Source organism: Bos indicus, chromosome 18 (genome assembly GCF_029378745.1).
Source record: "Bos indicus isolate NIAB-ARS_2022 breed Sahiwal x Tharparkar chromosome 18, NIAB-ARS_B.indTharparkar_mat_pri_1.0, whole genome shotgun sequence".
Lineage (NCBI taxonomy): Eukaryota > Metazoa > Chordata > Mammalia > Artiodactyla > Bovidae > Bos > Bos indicus.
The window spans coordinates 50159648-50180044 of record NC_091777.1 but is presented as its reverse complement, the minus strand read 5'-3'; the positions used below and the strand labels follow the sequence as shown (position 1 = coordinate 50180044).

Here is a 20397-nt window from a genome sequence, read left to right as displayed (position 1 = left end):
CAGAGTAGCAAATCAGCTCCAGAGTTCAGGAATTTTATTGAACACTCAACCTGTCAGGCACATGACAGGCTGTTTACACACACGACCTCATTCAAACTTCCAAACACACCCATGGGGTAGATACAGTTCTTCCCGTGTTATACACTCCCATGAGCTAGGCAGCAGTGTGATATCCATTTTACAGGTGAAGAAACTGAGACCCTTGCTACGAAGTAAAATGATTTGCTCGACATCTCAAAGGTGGAAGGGGTAGAGCTGGGAAGTGCACCCCTGGCCTAGTTTGGCCTCAGAGTGAACCTCTTGCCGGCGTGTAACTGGAACAGTGGTTTCGTTGAACCCAGGGGTGGATGTGGTGTTTCTGTCCATTTTTCAGAGTCAGAAAATTGGGGCTCGGAGGAGGAATTGCTTTCTCCCAGGTCTGTCAGACACTTGGGGGCCATACTGGGGTTTGAACAAATTCTTCAGTCACTAGGTCCCCAAGCTTGTGGCGGATGGGGGGTGGGGTGGGGCGGGGTGGGGCGCAGTCACCTCAGGCCTCCAGCCAGCTGCACCCTTGGGTGTTTTCTTCCCCTCAGCCTTGGGGCCTAGGGCTGCCTCGAGCACCTCTGCCAGCAGCCAGCCCAGCAATTTCAGGGCTTGCAGGTGAAACTTGGTTCCTCCTCAGAGTTGAGCCAGGGTGTCTTTTAACTGGGGGCAGACTCTCTGCTGGACGCCAGGAGGGAACAAGCAGGAGAGACATGACACAGTTACCAGGGCACCCGTGTGTGAGGTCCCTGCACAAGGATGGCGTGGAGGGCTCGTGTGCACCTTCTAGTGCTTTCACGTTCTGGTTGTGTGACCTTGGGCCACAGTGTTCACCTGCATGCAGTGGGCTTAGAGCAGCATCCACCTCAGGCTTTTGTGAGGACCACATCAATTAATCCAAGAGAAGCTTCTTGAACCGTGCCTGGCACTGCATAAATGCTCTGGTGGCAGTCTGAGGGCATCTGTCCTTCCCCACCTCGGCACCCTCAACCCTCTCAGGCATTGTCCTGGCATTCAGTCCCCTGGCCTGGCCTAGCCAGAATCCAGGAGTCTGGTGTCCTGGTTTGTAATCTCTGGGAAGAGCTGTATTGAAGTGCTTCAGAGCATCAGGTTCAAGTCCAGCCCTGCCCCTTGGTGCCTTTGTGACTAGGAGCAGGTTCTCAGTCTTCCTGAGCTCATTTCATCACTTGTGTCATGGGCTGAGTCCCTCCTCATAGGTTGCTGTGAAGGTTAAACAGGTTAATTTGCGGAAGGCACTTGTAACTGTGCAGGTATAGCAGTGAGCCTGCAGCAAACGTTTCCTGTTATCAGTATTTAAGAATAGTGCTGGACACCCAGCGAACCCTCAGGAGATCCTAACAATTGTAATTCTTATTTTTTTCTGCTAGGATTTTGCAGGTCCTTCCCAGGTTAAAGAGCCCTGTCAGGTAACCCCAGGAGGAGGGCAGGGCTGAAATTAGCATCTCCATTTTCCAGATGAGGAGACTGAGGTTCTGGAGGATTAAGGGGTAGGGACATACTGTGAGAGACCGGCACATGCATCTCCCAGGTCCCTGCCGTCTTCCACCGTTGCTGCCCAGAGCCCCACCGAGGCCGAAGTTCGAGCTCCTCTCCAGATGTCAGGTTCTGCAGAACCCATTTTGCTCTGTGTGCTTTCATTGACTCTCCACCACCACAGCTCCCAGGAGTGCTGGTGACCACCTCGACCCAGGGGAGAGCAGTCCCTTTGAAGGCCGAGAGGCACAAGGGCAGTCTCCAGCCCAGAGGGCAGCAGAAGTGCCTGTGGGAGTCAGGGGCCAGGCTGCTTTGCGGGCCAGGGCAGGAAGCGTGGCAGTGATCCTGAAGGCATTGCTGAGTGAAACGAGAGGTTTGCATTGATCCACCAGCATTTATTGAACACCTGATCTGTGCCCAGCATTTCTTCAGGTGCCAGGGATACAGAGGGGCACTTGATGAAGGCTCTGCCTCTGTAGAGTTAAGGGAGGTAAACCCTGAACTTGATGCATAAACAGGGGCAGATTCGGGGTAGGGGCTTGGCAATTAAAGTCAGGTGTGACGGGCTGCCAGGAAGGCCTTTGAGCGGATCCCAATTGGCAAGGTGACCTGAGGAGAAGGAACAGCCTGGGGGTGTGGGGAACCACAGCGCAGAAGTGGCAAGGAAGGACAGGGCTTGGTGAGGTGCAGGTAGGTTGCACAGAGGCCTGGGCGGCCGTGCAGGGGGGCGGCCAGGCCAGGGGCTGAGGGCAGGCAGGCAGGGTCACTTGGAGCTTCGCAGACCATCTTGAAGAGTGGCTTGGGCAGACTTAGGGTGTTAGAAGATGCCTTTTGCCATCTGAGAGGTTCTCAGGCTTCTCCCTGGGGTGGGGATAGACTTTGGAGCCCGTCAGGGAGTTTCACAGGCCTCCCACTTCCCCCTTGAGTAGAATCTCTGCTAGAGAAAGAGCAAAGACCTTGATGGTTGCCGCCTCCTCTGTGGTTTTCACACCGTGTTCCCCAGGGCCCATATCTGTTCCCTTTAAGGGACACATGGGGGAGGCTCAATGGGCTGATCTGCTCACCCCTCCCCAACCCAGCAGCTGGGCTAATCTCAAACAACAGCACAGAACAACAGTAATGCCTGATAAAAACTATACCTGCGGGTTCTGCCTTCCATTCCGCTTATGTCCCTGAGGGCCTGCAGCATTCCTGGCACTGCTCTAGAACTTGGATGGCGGGGCCTGCCTTCTAGTGGAGGCAGGTTCGCAGCAAGCAAGCCAGTGATAGGAATCAGGTTGTGATTAATGTTTCAAATTGATCAACTTCCTAAGAGCTCTCAGTGGAATGAATCGGGAAAGAGGGAGTGGGGACCTAATGTTTTAGCTGGAATGATCTGAGAAGGCCTCCCAGGGGAGGTGACGCAGTGAAGAGCCGTGGGAGGACGTGCATGAGTGAAGATCCCTCAGACCGAGGAGGAATTGGCTCTGGTTCCCACCTCCCTTGGATTTCCTTGGTGGCTCAGACGGTAAAGCCTGCCTACAATTGTCTGCCTACAATGCAGGAGACCCAGGTTCAATCCCTGGGTCGGGAAGATCTCCTGGAGAAGGAAATGGCACCCCACTCCAGTACTCTTGCCTGTAAAATCCCATGGACGGAGGAGCCTGGTAGGCTACAGCCCATGGGGTCACAAAGAGTCAGACACGACTGGGCAACTTTACTTTCCCACCTCCCAGGAGTGAGAACTGAGGCCTGGAGAGCCCGGGTAACCTGTGCTGGTTCCCCCAACACTGACAGGCTTTGTATTTGGGCAGAGTGGCTCCCAAGGCCCTCCTCCCCGCCAACCCAGAAAGGTGCTTGATAACCAGGGGTGAGAGGGACGTCTAACCCCACACCTGAGCCTGGGATTTAAGGGTTAGTGTGGTAAGCAGGAGCCTGGCTCTTGATTTTCCCAAGCTCTGTCTGGAGTGTCTTCCTGAAAGGAGCAGAGCCCCTCAGAGCAGACATCCTTGGGCCTCTGGTTCCTTGGGAAGGGGGATTGGAAGGGAGCGTCTTTGGCAGTTGATCTCCAAGTCTCCAGGGATTCCAGGGACACCCACCCCTCCCTAGGCCTCTCTTCAACTTCCCAAGAGCTCTCAGTGGAAGACTGTCAGCCACCAGGCCTCTGGGCTGCACAGTGGGGTGGTTCCGTGGCAGGCTCCTCTGGACAACCAGCCAAGCAGCAAGAGGCCCAGCTTGGGGAGACTGCCCTGGGAGCAGGACCAGGAGGGAGGGAGTGAGGGAGCTGGGGTAGGAGCTCAGCCTGGCCCCCAGCTCGGCACCCCCGGGCGCCCGCCCACATCGAGGCCTGGCTGCCCTGGGTGCGGGAACGGGGGGACAGTGAGCTGGGCTGGTTAAGGGGAGCCTGCATGTCACAGGTTCCCGCAGGAAGTTCCTCAGGCCCAGCTGTCCTGCCCAGGAAGCGCCTCCGCAGATGTTGTTTCTAAGGGTGAGGCCAGAAATCCAAGGCTGCCTTGCTTTGCCACCTTGTGGGCCCTTTTCCGAACAGGCTGGGGTGCCTGCCACTCCCTTGCCTCCCCTCCACCCCCGCCTCTGGCCTTTCCAGCCCAGTCTCAGGGTGTTCATCATCTGTGGGTCATTGTGTAGGAGTTCAGACTGGGGGCGGCCAACCTGGGTATGAACCCTGCTCCTGGCTCCTCTCTCAGTTGCCTTGTAGCCCTGGGGCCTCATTTCATCTCTCTGAAAGGGGGCTGTCCCTGCCGAGAGGCCCTGGAGGGAGGGTTCATGGAGCTAGCGTGTCCAGAGAAGGTGTTCAGCAGATCTGAGCTGCTATTGCTGGAGATTGTCAGGCTGGGTACCTGAGAGTGGAGAAGGGGCTCTGGATGCGGCCAGCCTGGGCCTGGGGTTGACAGGGAAGGTGTGGCAGGCCAGTCAGCTGAGGCTCCCACCAGGGAGGGCACCGGACAGGAATATTCATCACGCCCGTCACCCAGCAGACGCTTTGAGCACTGTGTGTGTGCTCCCTCAGACACACAGCAGCCTGTGAGGCAGGCAGCAGTCCCCCCATTTTGTGGATGGAAAATCAAGGTGCACGGTGCTGCATAGAATGCCGTGTGGTTGTTGAGAACTGGCGGAGCGGGCTCTCTCTGCCAGGCACTGCTCCCCAGCACAGCCTGGGAGCTTGGGGCAGCTCTTCTCCCCAGACGAAGGCTTGGAAGGTTATCTATCGGCTTTACCCAAAGTTAAAGTTTTAGTAGGTGACAGATGTGAAATTTGAACCCAGCTCTATCTGGGGTCAAGTCCGCTTTTTTAAGACTGGCTCTTCTGCTTCTGACCAACGCCATGGCCACTGTTTCTGGGATTGCTACTGTTGGTCTAAAGGTCTTTTTTTTTTTGCTTTCTCTCCTAGACAGAGCTGACACAAAGCAAGCCTCAGTTGTCCTGGAAATGATTGAGTTAGATCCATACGATGTCTCCTTGGGAGATGGCATGCGGCTGCCTGTCTCTATCTGCTAAGGCCCATGGAGCCTTGACCTTGGCCAGCCCCATCCTCCCCCTGACAGAGGCCAGGGAGAAGGGGTGAGGGGGTCCCCTACCCCTGCCGTGGAGTCTTGATTCCTGAGTGACTTTGGAGCCAGCCCGTGGCTGTGTCCGGTTGTTTGTGTGCCCCTTCTCTCGCCGGTGTCTTGCTTTGTGGCCTGTACGGCTCTGGCCACCAGGGAGCGGTGCCTGGTCTAGAGGCGGGTGCAGAGAGGGAGTGCGCCCTGCGAGCGCCCCAGGAAGGGCAGAGACCCAGCTGGCCCTGGCGGGAAGGGCCTTGGGGCGACCTCCTGAGGCGAGGCATCCAGGCTGCGAGGTGAACTGCCGGAAGAAATGGCCAGGCAGGGTAGAGTGTGGGAAAGGCCCTGAGGTGGGAGAGCCTTGATGTGGTGGGGACCCCGAGAGTAGGCCACTGTGCTGGAGCTGGGGGAGGAGAGGAGGGTGGCAGACGCCAGGTCGTTTGGGCAGGTCTGGGGTTCCCTAGGGTCGTGCTTCTCAAACTGGTGTCCAGAGACCTAGCTGCGGGGGGGAGGTGTGTGTGCCAGTGCGGGGTGCTGAGCTTGAGTTTTGGGGTAGTGTCTGCAAGTTGTCTGCTTTTTTTAGCTGTGTGTTTTCATTTAGATGGTAGTTTTGAAAAGTTAATATGGGCATGTCATGAATCATCTGGATGAGTCCTTTTAACCTGCTGCTACTGCTGCTAAGTCGCTTCAATCGTGTCCGACTCTGTGCGACCCCATAGATGGAAGCCCACCAGGCTCCCCCGCCCCTGGGATTCTCCAGGCAAGATCACTGGAGTGGGTTGCCATTTCCTTCTCCAATGCATGAAAGTGAAAAGTGAAAGTGAAGTCGCTCAGTCGTGTCCGACTCAAAGCGACCCCATGGACTGCAGCCTACCAGGCTCCTCCGTCCATGGGATTTTCCAGGCAGGAGTACTGGAGTGGGGTGCCATCGCCTTCTCCGTTTAACCTGCTAGTGACAGTATTAACATAGCTGCCACTTCCACCATAGCTCTGGCTAACTGAGGCTCAGGCTGGCCTTGACTTGGAAGAGTTCGCCGTGGTGTAATTGCTGCCTGTCTTCCAGAGCACTGGCCTCATTGTCAACTGTGCTTGCAGCATGTCTCGTGGGGTCCCCACAACAACCCTGGGTTGTCAAAAAAGGCATCTTTTGAAATAACAAAATAAATGCTTGGTCAGGTTGGGGTTAGGATCCAGTTTTGTAGACAAGAATGCTGATGTTCGGAGAAGCGTCTCTTGCAGCCTGGAAGTGGTGGTCGGGCTTTGAATCGAACAGGAGCAGGTGTGGGTGTGGGTCTCACTCTGGGGTGAGTGGGGCCGGGTCAGGGCCGGGGAGGCACGGTGTTGTGTGGCCGAGGCTCCTCGGCAGCCCGGGGTGATCGGGCCCTGGGCCGCTGAGCACCGTGGTGCTCGCCCCACCCCGCACCCCTGCCTTCAGGCTCCCGGTGCTGCACCTCCACCGTGCTGGCCACTGGCCACGAGGGGCTATTTAAATTTTAAGTAGTTACAATTAAAGTGAGAATTTAGTTCTTCAGTTGGACTAGCCCTGGTAGCCACGCTTGCATCATTACAGAAAATTCTCTTGTCTGCATCTGCCCGCCGTTACAGTCTTAGGCACACGATTTATTCTCGCTGGGTCTGTTTCTTCTTCAGAAGAACGGGTAGTCATAGCATCCACCTCACAGGGTCGCGGGCAGGATTGTCATACACATCCAGGCCTGGCCTGCTGTGAGCACTCAATAGATGTGCTCACTGGCCCTGGTCAGGACCCCGTGTCTTTGCTCCAAGGTGCCCTAGGGATAAGGTGGAGACTCACACCACCAGCACCCGCCTCGTGGCTGGGGCAGCAGGCAGATGCTGGCGATGTGGAGCAATGTCTGTGAGGGAGGAGCCCCTCAGCCAGACTGTAGGGGCTGTGTGTGTGTGTGTGTGTGTGTGCACGCGCAGACGTGCTTGTGTGTGTCAGGGGCGGCCCAGTTCTGCAGGGTATCCAGGGTGGTAAGGGAGGGCTGGCTGGGGTCGGTGGGGCTCTGTCCTTGGGAGCGAGGGAAGAGGCTCGGTCTGGGGTGCTGTGAGCCTGTCCGTTGGCCATGCCCTCCTGTGCAGCCTCCTGTCCTCAGTTCCCCATCTGTGAGGTGTGGGTCCTTTGGTCCCCAAGGGAAGCAGGCGGCGGGAGAGTCAGGCCAGTGCTCAGTGCTTCTCCTGGGGACAGCTCCGGCCTCGCTGGGGCCGGGACTCCATACACTGCTCCCTCTTCACGCTGGCAGTTCCCATCCCTCCCCAGGAAATAGCCACAGCCCACTGTGGGGGTTTTTTTGTTTTTTGTTTTGGCCGTGCCACGTGGTACCTGAGATCTTAGTTCTCCGACCAGGGGTTGAACCCAGGCCCCTGCAGTGAGAGCACCGAGTCCTAACCATGGTCCTGCTGGAGAATTCCTAGCCACAGCCCGTGTAGTGGCCTCTCAGGCCCTGCCCAGCCAGGTCCCCGGCTTTCTCTGTGGCCACGTGGCGCCTTGCTTCCCCCCCGACCACCTCCTGGCTGTGTCTCACACAGTCCACACCTCCGTGCTGCTCTTCCTCGGCCTGGACCGCCCTCCCCCGGGTCTCTATGAAGCTGCCGCATCTCTTTCAGATTTCTGCTCAGATTGCACTGTGTCAGTGAGCCCTGCTCTGACCACCATTTACAAAATCGGAAACTCTTGCCCCGTTCCCACACACCTAGTCCTTTGTATGCCTTTTCCACAATATTTGTCAAATCCTGCTGTACTGTATAGCTCACCTGTTTGTTTAACTTGTTTGTGTTTTAATGCCTGTCCACTCTCCCCTGCCCTCCCCTCTGTAAATTCCCCCGGGGCAGGGAGTGCTGTTTTGGTCTCTGCCGCCTCCCCGGGGACCAGAGCAGTGCTGACCCAGCATGGGCGCCATACTTGTGGAATGAGTGGAGGCAGGATTTTTTGTTTCACCTTCACTTGGCAGAACTCAGAGCTCCAAAGCTGTGGTTCTGTTTGCCACCCCCATCCTGAATTAATGAAAGCCCTGGGCCTGGCCCTGGCTGGGTGGGGTTGGAGATACAGTGTGGATCAGGACCGACCCTGTCCCTGCCTTGCGGGGCGACTAGTCTGGGGGGAGGCACTGTTACCAGAGACTTACACAAGTGACTGAGCACAGTAGAGGTGAGTGCTGTGAGGAGGCAGGAAAGCCGAGCTCAGAAGGCCTGTGACTTGTGGGCCGGAGAATTGTTGCTTTTGAACTGTGTTGGAGAAGACTCTTGAGAGTCCCTTGGACTGCAAGGAGATCCAACCAGTCTATCCTAAAGGAAATCAGTCCTGAATATTCATTGGAAGGACTGATGCTGAAGCTGAAACTCCAATATTTGGCCACCTGATGGCAAGAACTGACTCATTTGAAAAGACCCTGACGCTGGGCAAGATTGACGGCGGGAGGAGAAGGGGACGGCAGAGGATGAGATGGTTGGATGGCTTCACCGACTCACTGGACATGAGTTTGAGTAGGCTCCAGGAGTCCGTGGGGTCGCAAAGAGTCGGACATGACTGAGTGACTAAACTGAACTGGCTGCAGCATGGTGCTGTCAGCGTGCTTCGAGTCTGTGGCCAGGCAGACTCAAACATTTGACATGGTTTCTGTGGGTGCTCTAAGGCCCGGGTTGGCAGGGAGCAGAAGGAAGCCTGCTCTGGTGCCTATTCTTGTCCCAGTGTTGTTTGCAGCCCACCCACATCTTCAGCCTGTCTTCAGTCCTACCTGCTCCAAGTAGACAGATGGGGCAGTTGTGGGGAGCGTGTGGTGATCAAGAGAGGAAAAGGTGTCTTCAGTGCCGCCTGCGTACCGCAGAGGCAGTGGAGGTGGAAGTTCACGGTCCCCGTGTCTCCACTTCAGGGGAAGGGATGACAGGAGATAGGTGCTGTGCAGTCACTGTCTCGGGCACTGTTTGAAGGACCTCACGTGGATGAACTCATTTAATCCTCACAGCAACCTTGGAGCTTTGTTATCTAACCTGCGAATGAGGAAACTGGTGGAGAACGGGGAGCACAAACTAGTGGAGCTAGGGGAGCACCTGCCCAAGGTCACATGGCAGGTGGAGGAGCTGAGGCTGAGATGCATTTGGTTCCCAAGGCCACCGTCACTCCTGCTCCCGTTGTTCTGCCCCCGTTGGCTCTTCGGCACAGTTCCTTCTCTGAACGTGACGTTTACCATGGACCTCCGACCCTCCTGTGAAAGACTCTATTCCCCATAAGATCTCTTGTTGATCGTATAACTGCTTTTCTGCGAAGGATGTGTGAATGAAGTTATACGTGGATTGTGTGATGCCCGTAGATCTCAGTAATGTCAGCTCGTGAAAAAAGAAGCAGGTCCGAATTGAGGCGACGTGGTAGGGACACGTTTGTGCTGCAGAAAGGGATCAGGTGCGGGAGCATGCTGAACGCTGACGGGCAGCGTCTGTACCTCACATCGAGGTGGGGCCTCACACGTGGGACGCCCGGCTGTGTTCTGTCGGGGCCGGGCCCTCGTGGAGGGTGGGGTGCTGTGCTGGGCGCTCCCCACACAGGAGCCTGCAGTGGAGGCACTGCTGTCGTCCTCACTGCACAGAGAATGGAGCTGAGACTCGGGGAGGCTAGAAGCTGAGGTGCAGGGACCTGAATCCAGGTCTCCCAACGCCGCCAGCCTGAACATTCACTGAAAGGGCTGAAGCTGAAGCTCCAGTACTTTGACCACCTGATGTGAAGAGCCGACTCTTTGGAAAAGACTGATGCTGGAAAAGCTTGAGGGCAAGCAAAGAAGAGCGCAACAGGTTGAGATGGTTGGGTGTCGTCACTGACTCAGTGGACCTGAGTTTGAGCAAGCTCCGGGAAATGGTGAAGGACAGGGAGGCCTGGCGTGCTGTAGTGCGTGGGGTCGCAAAGAGTCAGACGCAACTGAGCGACTGAACAACAATTCCACCAGCCACGTGGTGCTGTGTGGTCCCAGCCCAGCTCCGTACTTCCTGATCAGGTGATGGGGCAAGTCACTTCACTCTAGTGGCTTAGTTTCTTCATGAAAGCGGAGGGGATAAGAGGGCTGTGGGAATTCCCTGGAGGTCTAGTGGTTAGTACGTTGCTCTTTCACTGCAGGGCTGGGGTTCAGTCCCTGGTTGGGAAACTAAGATCCTGTAAGCCATGCGGGGTGGCCAAAAAACAAAACAATCTCAATATAATTATACAAGAAGATTAAAAAAAAAATCCCTTGCTAACGAGTGCCTGCTGCATAGGGTTTCTGTGAGAGTTGAACTGGCAGGTACAGAACACTTAGGTGTGCCTGACATGTGCCGAGTGTGCGCAGGCGTTGGCGCTTCGTAGTACTGGCGTAATGTCAGCCCTTGGGGTGATACCAGACCCTTGTTGTGGGCATTTAGACTGCTCCCTGGGTTTCACTATTCCAGCAACGATATCCTCAGAACGGCATTCTCACCTGTTGGCTTGGCCCCCAAGGGACACTGGGTCATGTCTGAAGACATATTTGATGGTCAGAACTCCTGGGGAGGTCATGCTGCTGGTTTTAGCAAGCAGAGACCAGGATGCTGCAAGCCCCCTCCAGTTCTCAGGACAGCCCCAAGACAAGAATTATCTAAATGTCACTGGTGCTGAGGTTGAGAGACTCCACCTGACAACCTCTGTGCACCTGCATAAGCGATCTGTGCGAGAGAAATTGCTCTGAGGACATGTGCGTTTTCTACTGTATCAGTTTTGCTGACGGGCCCTCACAGAACACGGGCCGGTTCCCGGAGCTGCAGGTGGGGAGTGAGGGAGTCGTTTTGCCTGCCCAGATTCCCACTGGCAGACGCTGCCTGTCGAACAATTGGTGTCTATTGAATTTCCCTCCCGAGCAACTCCTCCTGGGAGTAGGTAAGGCGCAGATTACAGGGTGGGTGACGGGCTCCTGGGGGATCAAGGTGTCAGGAAGGCGCGCCCTCCTCACTGTCTGCAGCTCCAGGAGATGCAGCGCCTCTGCCTGCCCCTCGTCCCATCTGTGCTGTCTGGTGTAGAAAGCAGGTCAGGGAGAGGAGATGAGAGAAAAAGACCTGACGAGTGGCAGGAAAAGGAATTTAATTGATTTTGAGCATGTTCTGGGCATAGGGCTTCCCTCTTCCACACGTTCATTCCACAGATAGTTACTGAGTGCCCACTGTGGACCCAGCACCGTGGGAGATGCTGAGAACCCAGCAGTGCCCGAGCAGGCTGGAACCCTGCCCTCACTGTGCCGACGTCACAGTGGAGAGAGGTCGACAGTAACCTTGTGAACAGGTGAACGTGTACGGTGCTGTCAGTGGCGATGAGCGCTTCACTTTTGTGAAGGTAGCAGGTACACTCTTGACTGTGGAGGACAGGGTGACTTTGCACAGGAGGAGACATGTGAGCAGAGGCTGAAGAAGCCAGGCGGGGCCCACAGGGACTTGAAGAAGACAGTGCTCACTGAAGGGGTAGCATGTGCAAGGGTCCTGAGGTCGGGGGCAGGAGCGCAGGTGCGGGGAGCCTCTGGTGTGTCGGAGGCACCAGTGCCATGGAGTGTTTGGAAGAGTGAAGAGGAGATGATGCAGAATAGGGTTCTGGGGCTCCTGGAAGGACTTTTGCTTCTTTTACTCTAGGTGACGTGGGGGCATGGCAGGGTTTGGGGGAGAGCAGTTTCCTCTGACCCAGGTGGTCAAGCATCCTGGAGTTTAAGAGGGGAAGGAGGGAGGACAGAAGCAGTGAGCTCACCTAGGCCACACAGTCCCCCTAGTGGCAGGAACCACAGCGACCTTGATTTTACACTTGAGGAAGGAGGTCTGAAAGGAACCTTTCCAGGGCCCAACCCTTTCCGACGGCTGCCAGGTAGGACACAACAGCCTCTCTCCCCCGCCTTGTCATCCGCCACCCTGTGTCATCCTATAAATCTCCTCTAACGGACATGATACCAGCAGGGTGAGATGAAACTCATAGGCAGTTTGGAAACCATTGAGAAATAAGACCTACGAGGCAGAAATAAGGCCTGAAATTACGAAAAGAAAAAATGGAGGAGAGCATTTGAGACATACTGTGGAATGCGTCAGTGATATTTACCATGTACTTAGCAGATATTTAAAAATCAAACCCTGCTAATACAGAGTCCCTTCAGGGTCCTGTCTCCAGTCACCTCTCTCTTCTTTGCTGAGAGCTGACCGCAGCAGGTGGTGATTTTCATTCCCATTCAGCTTTCTTCTGTGTTAAAAAGACTCACCCAAACTCAAGCCCTTCCCTTCAGGGCGCGTGGGTCCTTCCTCTGGCTGGCTGTTGTGCAGATGGAGCACTAAGGCTCAGAAGGGCCAAGGAGCAGCAGAGCCTGGGGTTGAAATCCAGGCCCTAGAGTCCTCTTCCTTACTCATCAGTGACTGGCCTTGCGTTGAAACTCCAGGCAAGCTAGCCTGGGGTCAGAGGGGGCCCCGGAGACCAGGAGGCCCGAGTTTAACTTCCTGTTGTCATCCAGGCTCCCAAACCCAGGTTCTTTTTTTGTTGTTGTCATTTCGTCATAAAATACAGAAAGATATCTTCAACATGTTTTAAACCATACAGTATGACAAATAAGTGTAAAAGTGACGCTCTGTAATCACAGCAGAACATTGTCAGCTCCCAGAAGCCACCCCCTCCTGGGTCACTCCCGAATGTAACAGCTCTCCTGACCTGTGGATATTTGCTTCCTGGATCTTCTGCACAGTTTCACTGGTGAGAAACAAATCGTGTTGCGTTGCCTGTTTTGAGCTTGCAGTCCGTGGACTCGCACTCAGTGGGTTGTTTCTCATCTGGCTTCTTTCACTCCAGGTGAAGTTCTCACGCTTCACCCTGTTGTAGGCTTCAGGAGTTGGATCCTCTTTCTTGCTGAGTGACCTTGATCTCTATGAATTTACCTTAGTTTGTTTATCCATTCTCCTGTGGGTGGACACCTGGTCTGTTTCCAGTTTTGAGGTTACTGAGAATGTTGCTGCTGTGGAAGATCTAGTACACGTGGTTTAGTAAACAGATATGCCCATTTCTGTTGGAGGGCCATGGAATTGCTGGGTCATGGGGTAGGGATATGTTGAGCTTTAATTCTTATTGCCAAACAGTTTTCCATAGTGGTGGAACTGTTTTATACTCCCACCAGTAGCAATTCCTTTACATTCTTTTAACAGTTTTTACTTACTGATTTTTTGAAAAATCTGTTTATTTGGCTGTGTCAGGTCTTAGTTGCATCATGCGTGATCTTTTGTCTTGATGCACATGCTCAGTTGCCCCTTGGCATGTGGGATCTTAGTTCCTTGACCAGGGATTGAACTCACATTCCCCACATTGGGAGGCTGATCCTTAAGCACTGGGCCACCAAAGAAGTGCCCCTTTAAAACATTCTTTTTTTTTTTTTTTTTTTAACTGTATTTACTTATTCCTTTATTTATTTTTGGCAGTGTTGAGTCTTCGTTGCTGTACAGGCTGTTCCCTGGTTGCGGCACGCAGGGGCTAATCGTCATTGCGGCGCCCGGGCTTCCTGTTACAGTGGCTGCTCTTGTTGCGGAGCACGGGCTCTAGGGTGCTCAGTAGTTGTGGCGCACGGGCTTAGTTGCTCCGTGGCATGGGGGGTCTTTCAGTACCAGGAATTGAACCCATGTCTCCTGCGTTGGCAGGTGGATTCTTTACCTCTGAGCCACCAGGGAACCCCCTAGCCCCCAAGCCCTCTTACATTCTTGACAACACTTGGCGTTGTCAGTTTTTTAATTTTTAGCCATCCCGGTGGTTGGTTTCGATGTGCGTTTCCCTGTAACTAAGGCTATTGCACACAGTCCTTCGTTGTGTGTGTGTGTTCCCTCCTGGGAGGTGCCCTTGCTCTTTTCACCTTGCCTCCCAGGTGGCTCGCCTCTAAGCCCTCCTACCCAGACCCTCAGCCGAGTGAAGCCCAGACACCCCAGGCAGCAGTGAGTAGGGTTGGGGCCCCCGCCGTGGGGCACGCAGGCCGTGGCCCAGCAGGCCCCTGCGTGCTGGGTGTCCTCCACCCGCAGCTCCCCAGGGGGCAGGCCATCTTCTTGGCTGCGGTGCTGGTGTTTCATCACCACGGGACTGCGTCAGATACCTCGGCGGAGGCGCCACCCTCCGTGGGAGGACAGGCAGGATCCAGGCAGGATGCAGGGGCTCTCCAGGTCCTCCCCTTGCCCTGGCTGCTGCTGGCTGCTTAGTTGCTGAAGTGAGAACGTAACAAGTGGCTCTGGCGTGCCGAGCAGCAGCCAGCTGGGAGACCCAAGGTAAAAGCCTCCCCTGTGTCAGCGTCTGCTGTCCCTGGGCACGGGCATGGATGGCCCTCTGGGAGCGTGGGGGGCAAGAGTGATCAGGGGAGACTGGAGGCGCGCCCTTAGGCTCAAGGCCACCCAGCTGGCACCAGTTCTTGGATTCTGCAACCTCGGACACACCTGGCCGCCTTCACGTCTGTCTCTCTGATCGAGGCAGCCACGTGTTTGCATGTTCACTGGGGGCCAGGCAGTGGGCCAAGCCTCTGCACAGGGGTGCTGCTCACAGCGGCTCTGAGAGGGGAGGTTGCTGGGCCGAGGAGGGGAGAGGAGGGGAGGGCTGCGAGTGGACGTAGGGGGTCCATGTCTTTGCTTGTACATCCGCTCTTCCTCTGGCCCCTGGGTTCTCCATCGCAGCCTAGTTTGGGAACCTAGCCCTATTCTGAACAGAGCTCACACCTGGCGAAAGTGTGGTATTGGCCCCTGTGTTGGAGAGGAATTCCGAACTGCCCGGCACACGTGCCTCCAGGCCCTGAGCGTTCTCCTTGTCTCAGCCCCTCACCCTGGGCCAGCCTCTGGGCGCTTCTCCACACTCCCGGAGCTCCTTCCCAAGCTTCCTCAGGGCTTTGCACTTGCTGATCCCCTGCCTAAAATCTGTTCCTTAATGTGTCACCCCCACCCCGCCCCGGTTAATTCAGGTGTTGGCTCATGTGTCCCCCATACTGTGTGGCTAACGCAGCACCCGTCCCTGTCCTCCTTTCTCCTGTTTGTGTTTCTTTGCCACCATCAGACCTTGTGTCCTGTCTATCGTCTGCCTTCTGCACTGGAATGTGACCTTCCTGAAGGCAGGAGCTGTGGCTTAGTGATGCACGTCTATGGGACCCAGGATAGAGTCTGAAGCTTAGAACATACTCAGAGAAAGATTGGTGGCATGAATAGACTCTGGAGTTGTTTCTGTGGCTGTGTTTGGTCTTGGGCTGGGGATCTTTTGGGGAGATTGTTTCTCTTTTTTTGTTTAAAGAGCAGACCTTTACTTTCTCCCAGGTCTCAGGGCTGAGAAGCCCACTCTCAGGGCATCCACAGGGCTGGTTCCTGGTGGGTGCTGACTTCCTGGTCACTGATGGCTGCCATCTTGCTGTGTCCTCACATGGCAGAGGAAAAGAGCAAATTCTGTGGTGTCTCGTATTTACTTATTTATTTTGAGTTGGAGGATGATTGCTTTACAATGTTGTGTTGATTTCTGCCGTAATCAGCATGAATCTGCCATAGGTATACACATGTCCCCTCCCGAGACTTGGGTTTATTCATTGTGCCTTCAGTGGACAGCCAGGTGCTGGGCTGGTGTGCTGAATTAGCGCCTGTGGCTGTGGGGAGAGTTGATCACGGGGCACACAGCACCCAGTGCAGCCTCTCAGGTCAGGAAGGCTTCCTGGGGGAGGCATTGGTTCAGCTGAGACCTTAGAGAAGAGGGAGAACCCCAGTACATAAAAGATGTGGGAATGGAGGCCTGAGCGACAGAAGTCTGGTAGAGGGTGGGAGTGGGGGAGAAGGACCTGGGGAGGTGGGTGGTGGCTGGTGTGTGATCATCCTTGTTGTGGTTATTAGCATTTCTTGAGGGCTTTCTAGGTGCCTCTCGACTTACACGGGGCCTTCTCTGGTGGAAAAGACTTCGTTCTTTTTTGTGTGTTCTGTGCACTCTGGGGAGCCATGGAAGGGTTGTGAGTAGAGAGGGACACGATCAGATTCAGGTGGAGTATAAGGATGGGTAGCAGAGGCTGGGAACCCAGGAAGAAAGCCTGGGTGGGAGGGGAAGTGGGGTGGGAGACGTGATCTGGAAGCTGGTGGATGGGTGGTGGGGACTGCGGGGCTGAGCCGGGGTGGTGGGCAGCAGAGGCCAGGGCCTGAAGGCCCCAGAATCCCAATCTGGGGGGCCTGGGTCTTTCCCAAGGCCCGTGGGAAAGCACAGGTCAGATTTGAGGGTCTTCGGGCTGCTGAATGGGAAACAGATTGGAGGATGGGAGGCCCAGAAGGAGATGGGGTGGGTCCTCGTGGGAGGGGACGGTGCTGGACTTGAGCCACCTGGTCAGGAGGCCGGGTTGGAGACCGTGGTTGCATTAGGATCGAAGCACAGACTGTGGGACATTTCAGAGTGAGGGTCCGGTGGCCCTGGGTGTGTTCAGTCTGTGGGCATGAGCCCCTGGGGTGCCGCCGTACTTGCCAGGGGAGGGAGCCCCTTCTGGGCCCTGTCTTTGCAGCCCCGAGTCCAGGACATGGCTTCTCACCCGCTGTTTACTTCCCTGTCACTGTCCGTCTTGTCTTCCTCCGGCTTCCTCCCGCTCACCTCCCTTCCCTCTGCCCAGGGCCTGGGCAGCCTGCCACCGTCACATGCCAGGCAGTAGTGTGTCCGGCCCACCAGCTCCCTTGGGGCACGAGAGAAAGCTGATGCCCACGGTGTCCCCAGGGCCAGCTGCCGCTTCTCTGGGGGCCACCGTAGCTCCTGACCTGCTGTCCGCAAATAACCCCACGCCAGGAAAGGCAAAAGGCGCCTTGGGCTCCATGGCCTGCGGCCAGGCCTGTGGCTCCAGGTAGGGGCCCAGCTGGTGGCTGCCTCCCCCTCTTCTCCCCTCCGCCCTGGGAACCTGAGACGAAGCAGCGGCCTCGGCGTCCGTCAGTCTGTCGGCTGCCGGTCCGTGAGGACAGAAGCAGAGGTCTCGGGGAAGGACCAGGGCCTTGTTTCAAGCCCCCAGGACTGGCTCCCGGGCCCCAGATAAGTGCGTACGCAGTTGGTTCCTTTCTTGTTCAAGATCTGGAGCACCGAGACCTTCCTTTCTTTTGTCAGCTGGTGGGGACCAGGAGGCTGAGGGAGTGACATGAGGTGGCCTGGTGCTGGGTAGGGGGTGGTACTCAATTTGCTAAAGGTGGCAGGTTGGTGGCACCTGGTTTGGAAAGGAGAGAGTGTGAGCGTGTGTGCGTGTGTGTATATGTGTGTGTGTGTGTTTGGGGGTGGCAGGCAGATCCTGGTGGCTTTGAGCACGCCCTCAGGTGCCCGGGGCTGTCTGATTCATCCCAGGTGACCTCAGCGCCGGGCCTGGAGTGACGCAGGGGGCGGAGCCTCCCACCCAGTCAGGAGTGGCGGTGGTGGGGCTGCCCTGCTGGGCAAGGGGTCCCGAGTACGGGGCGAGGGCATAGCCAGGGCCCTCTGCTCCTTCCAGAGGAGGGCTCTGAGGACAAGGTCGTGTCCTTTCCTCCCCAAGACTGGGTCCCTAGGGACCAACTGCCTCTCACTGTCCCCCTCCACCAGCTTGGGCCCTGAGGGCTGGTCTCTCCCCACCTTCCCTGGCTCCACCCTTGCAGAGCTGCCAGAGGGGCTTCAGGCGGGGTGCCCCAAGGGAAGGGGTCATGGCCAAATCCCCCTGCCGCTCTGACTGACGGGCTCCTTTATTGTCTTGCAGACTGTGCTCTGTCCAGCGCACCTCCTGCATGTCCTTCTGCCCTGAGCTGTCCCGAGCGAGGTGACAGCGTGTCACGCTGCCACCATGAACGAGGTGTCTGTCATCAAAGAAGGCTGGCTCCATAAGCGCGGTAAGGGGCTACGTTTACTCACAGGATTGCACGTCTCCCCCTTTTGCCCCAGCTCTCCTGGCAGCTGTGCCCTGAGAGGCAGAGGTACAGGGTCTTTACCACCTGAGGAACCAGCATTCCGAGCCCTGCCTGCCCACCCCTGCCAGTGGCTTCTTTTCAGCCCATGTCTTGGACTCTTTGAAAGTAGTCTGGACGGAGGAGCTGTGGCTGCGTCTGGGCCTGAGTCTCCAGGCCTTGCTGACCCCCTGCATGAACCCCCATGCCAGGCCTCAAACTCTGCCTCTGCATAAGTGTTCCTGTTCATGGTCCCATTTTATAGATGAAGAAACTGAGGCCTAGAGTGGGTAAGTCACTTAGCTAAAGTTACACAGTGAGGCACTATCCCGCATTTATCCATGCAGCAAATACTCAGAAGGTGCATGGTGTGCCAGGCTGGCCATCCCAGGCTCTGGGGGCACTGTGGTGTCCTCATGGAGTCTGCGATCCATTGAGGGGCGGAGGACAAACAGTAAACTGATAGATGTCAGGTGATGATAAGTGCCATTGTGAAGAGTAGGAACTCTGAGGGGAACGCTGGAGAAAGAAGGGGTTCATGGAAGTGGCTCTGAGGAGGGACCAGTATGTGGAGGCCAGGAGCAGGTGAGGGAGCAAGCTACGCAGATAGCCAGGCAGGGGGGTCCCAGGGAATGGGGCAGTGAGGACAAAGTGGGGGGCGTGTGCCTGGAAATAGAGAGTGGGCCAGGGTGGCCAGAGCAGAGCGAGCAAGTGAGCGCGAGCCGGAGGAGGCGGGCAGAGCCGTGACACAGCACCGGACCAATGGCGCCTGATGCCGTGGAGGGGCTGGAACTCGCCTGGCATTCAGAATCCCAGGATATTGTGAGCGAGCTCGGGACCAGGTCTGGTTGTGCTGGTGGGCGGCTAAGAGATGAAGTCACTTACAGGGGAGACACTAAGAGACTCGACCCTGGGGCCCCAGGCCTCTGCCCCAGCACTTCCGCACTGAACGGGCTCACTGCTGTTCGAGGCAGCTGGGAAGAAGCACGTGCCGAGAGCCAGCTTACCCAGGCACCCAGGAGTGAAGGAACCCGGCTGTCCTAGCTTCCGCGGACCTTCCCCTGCAGAGTGGGGTGCCCGGCTTGGGGGGGCTGCCACTTTGCACGCTCTCATTCACTCGGCAGACGTGCATCAAGTAGCTGCCGTGTTTTAGGCACATTCTAGGCACTGGGGATACAGCAGTGAACCAAATGGGCCCGCAGTTCCCATCCTGTGTTGATGTCATACATTAAGTAGGAGAGGCAAGGGCACCTGAGTACAGGAGCGTGTCCAGTGGGGCTAGTGCCTCGGAGAGAAACCCAACAGTGTGAGGAGAGGGGTGAGGGAGCTATCAGAGACGGGCTGGCCAGGGAGGGTCTCACTAAGAAGGGGGTGTTTGAATAAAGATCTGAAGGAGGCAAGGGAGTGAGCCCCACAGTTAATGGGGGACATGGGTGAAGGGGACCGAATTCGTGAAGGGGAGTGGGCTGGGCATGCTTGAGGCGGGCCGGGAAGCTGGTGGGCTAGCCCTACCGAAACTGGGAGAAGTGCCCGCGCACCCTGCACTGCACCCAGCCCACCCACCCGGAGCGGTGCCGAGGGTCCCCCGCCCCCCGGCATGAGCAGGAGAGGAGCCTTCCCAGGCAGGGTGGTATTCAGGGCCCCTTGGCCTAGCTGCCTAGATGGGCCCTGAGTTTGGGGCTGTTGATGGAGCCCTCTGCACCTTGGCGGGTGTCAAAGTTGTAACCCTGGCCCTGCCACTTCCTCTCAGTGTGACTATCATCTCTCTGAACCTTGGTGTCCCCCTCTGTAAAATGGGTCAACAGCCCAGGGCTCTGGGAGTGTCAGCTTCATGAGAGCAGGGGTTTATCTGGCTTGTTCACTGGGATAGTGCCAGTGCCCTAGAAAAGTGCTTGGCCTGCAGTAGGCACTTAATAACTGTTGGATGGATGCTTGGGATCGTGTGTGTGGAAGGTATGAGTGTAATAGCATGTGCCAGGTCTCAGGCTCCTGAGTTTTCTGAGGCCGTGGCTCTCTAGGCTGGGGTGGGACCTTCTCTGGAGGTGGCTGGAGAACTATGGCTGGGCAGTGGCTCCCGAGGCTGCTGGTGGCATTGAGTGAATCTCAGCCCCTCCCAGGCCTTCAGAGTCTCCGTTAATCTACGGGGGCCCAGACAAGCTGCTGAGATGACCTTTTGTCTTGGCTTTGTACCATACCCACACACACTCATGCAGTCTCTCCTGTGTCTCCCAGTGTCTTTCGTTCCAAGCAGCAGCCAGCAGTGGTGGGCAGGGTGAGGTGGGCCCTGCTGCCCTTGAGACACATGCGCCACCCTGCCCTACTCCTGGTGGTTGAAATAACAGCAGCCCAGCTTACTGTGTGCCTGCTCGGTGCTGGGCCTGGGGCTGTGTTCACAGGAGGCCCAGTTTTGTTGAGTTTCTGTTACTGCCCCGTGAGGTGGGCACCACCTTGC

The 20397-nt window shown here is 56.4% G+C and overlaps 1 protein-coding gene across 2 annotated transcripts in view; it reads left to right on the top strand.

Annotated features, from left to right (window-relative positions):
* AKT2 (AKT serine/threonine kinase 2) overlaps positions 1 to 20397 on the top strand; it is a 47555-nt gene that overhangs the window by 2253 nt on the left and 24905 nt on the right. Inside the window, exons 1-2 of one of the 2 annotated variants that reach the window (XM_019979333.2) lie at positions 16931 to 17080; positions 17762 to 17891. In XM_019979333.2, coding sequence (XP_019834892.1) covers positions 17846 to 17891 — 46 coding nt within the window. In that variant the 5' untranslated portion in view covers positions 16931 to 17080; positions 17762 to 17845. Of the gene's footprint in view, positions 1 to 16930; positions 17081 to 17761; positions 17892 to 20397 lie in introns of those variants that run through there. The other variant, XM_019979332.2, reaches the window with a different exon arrangement.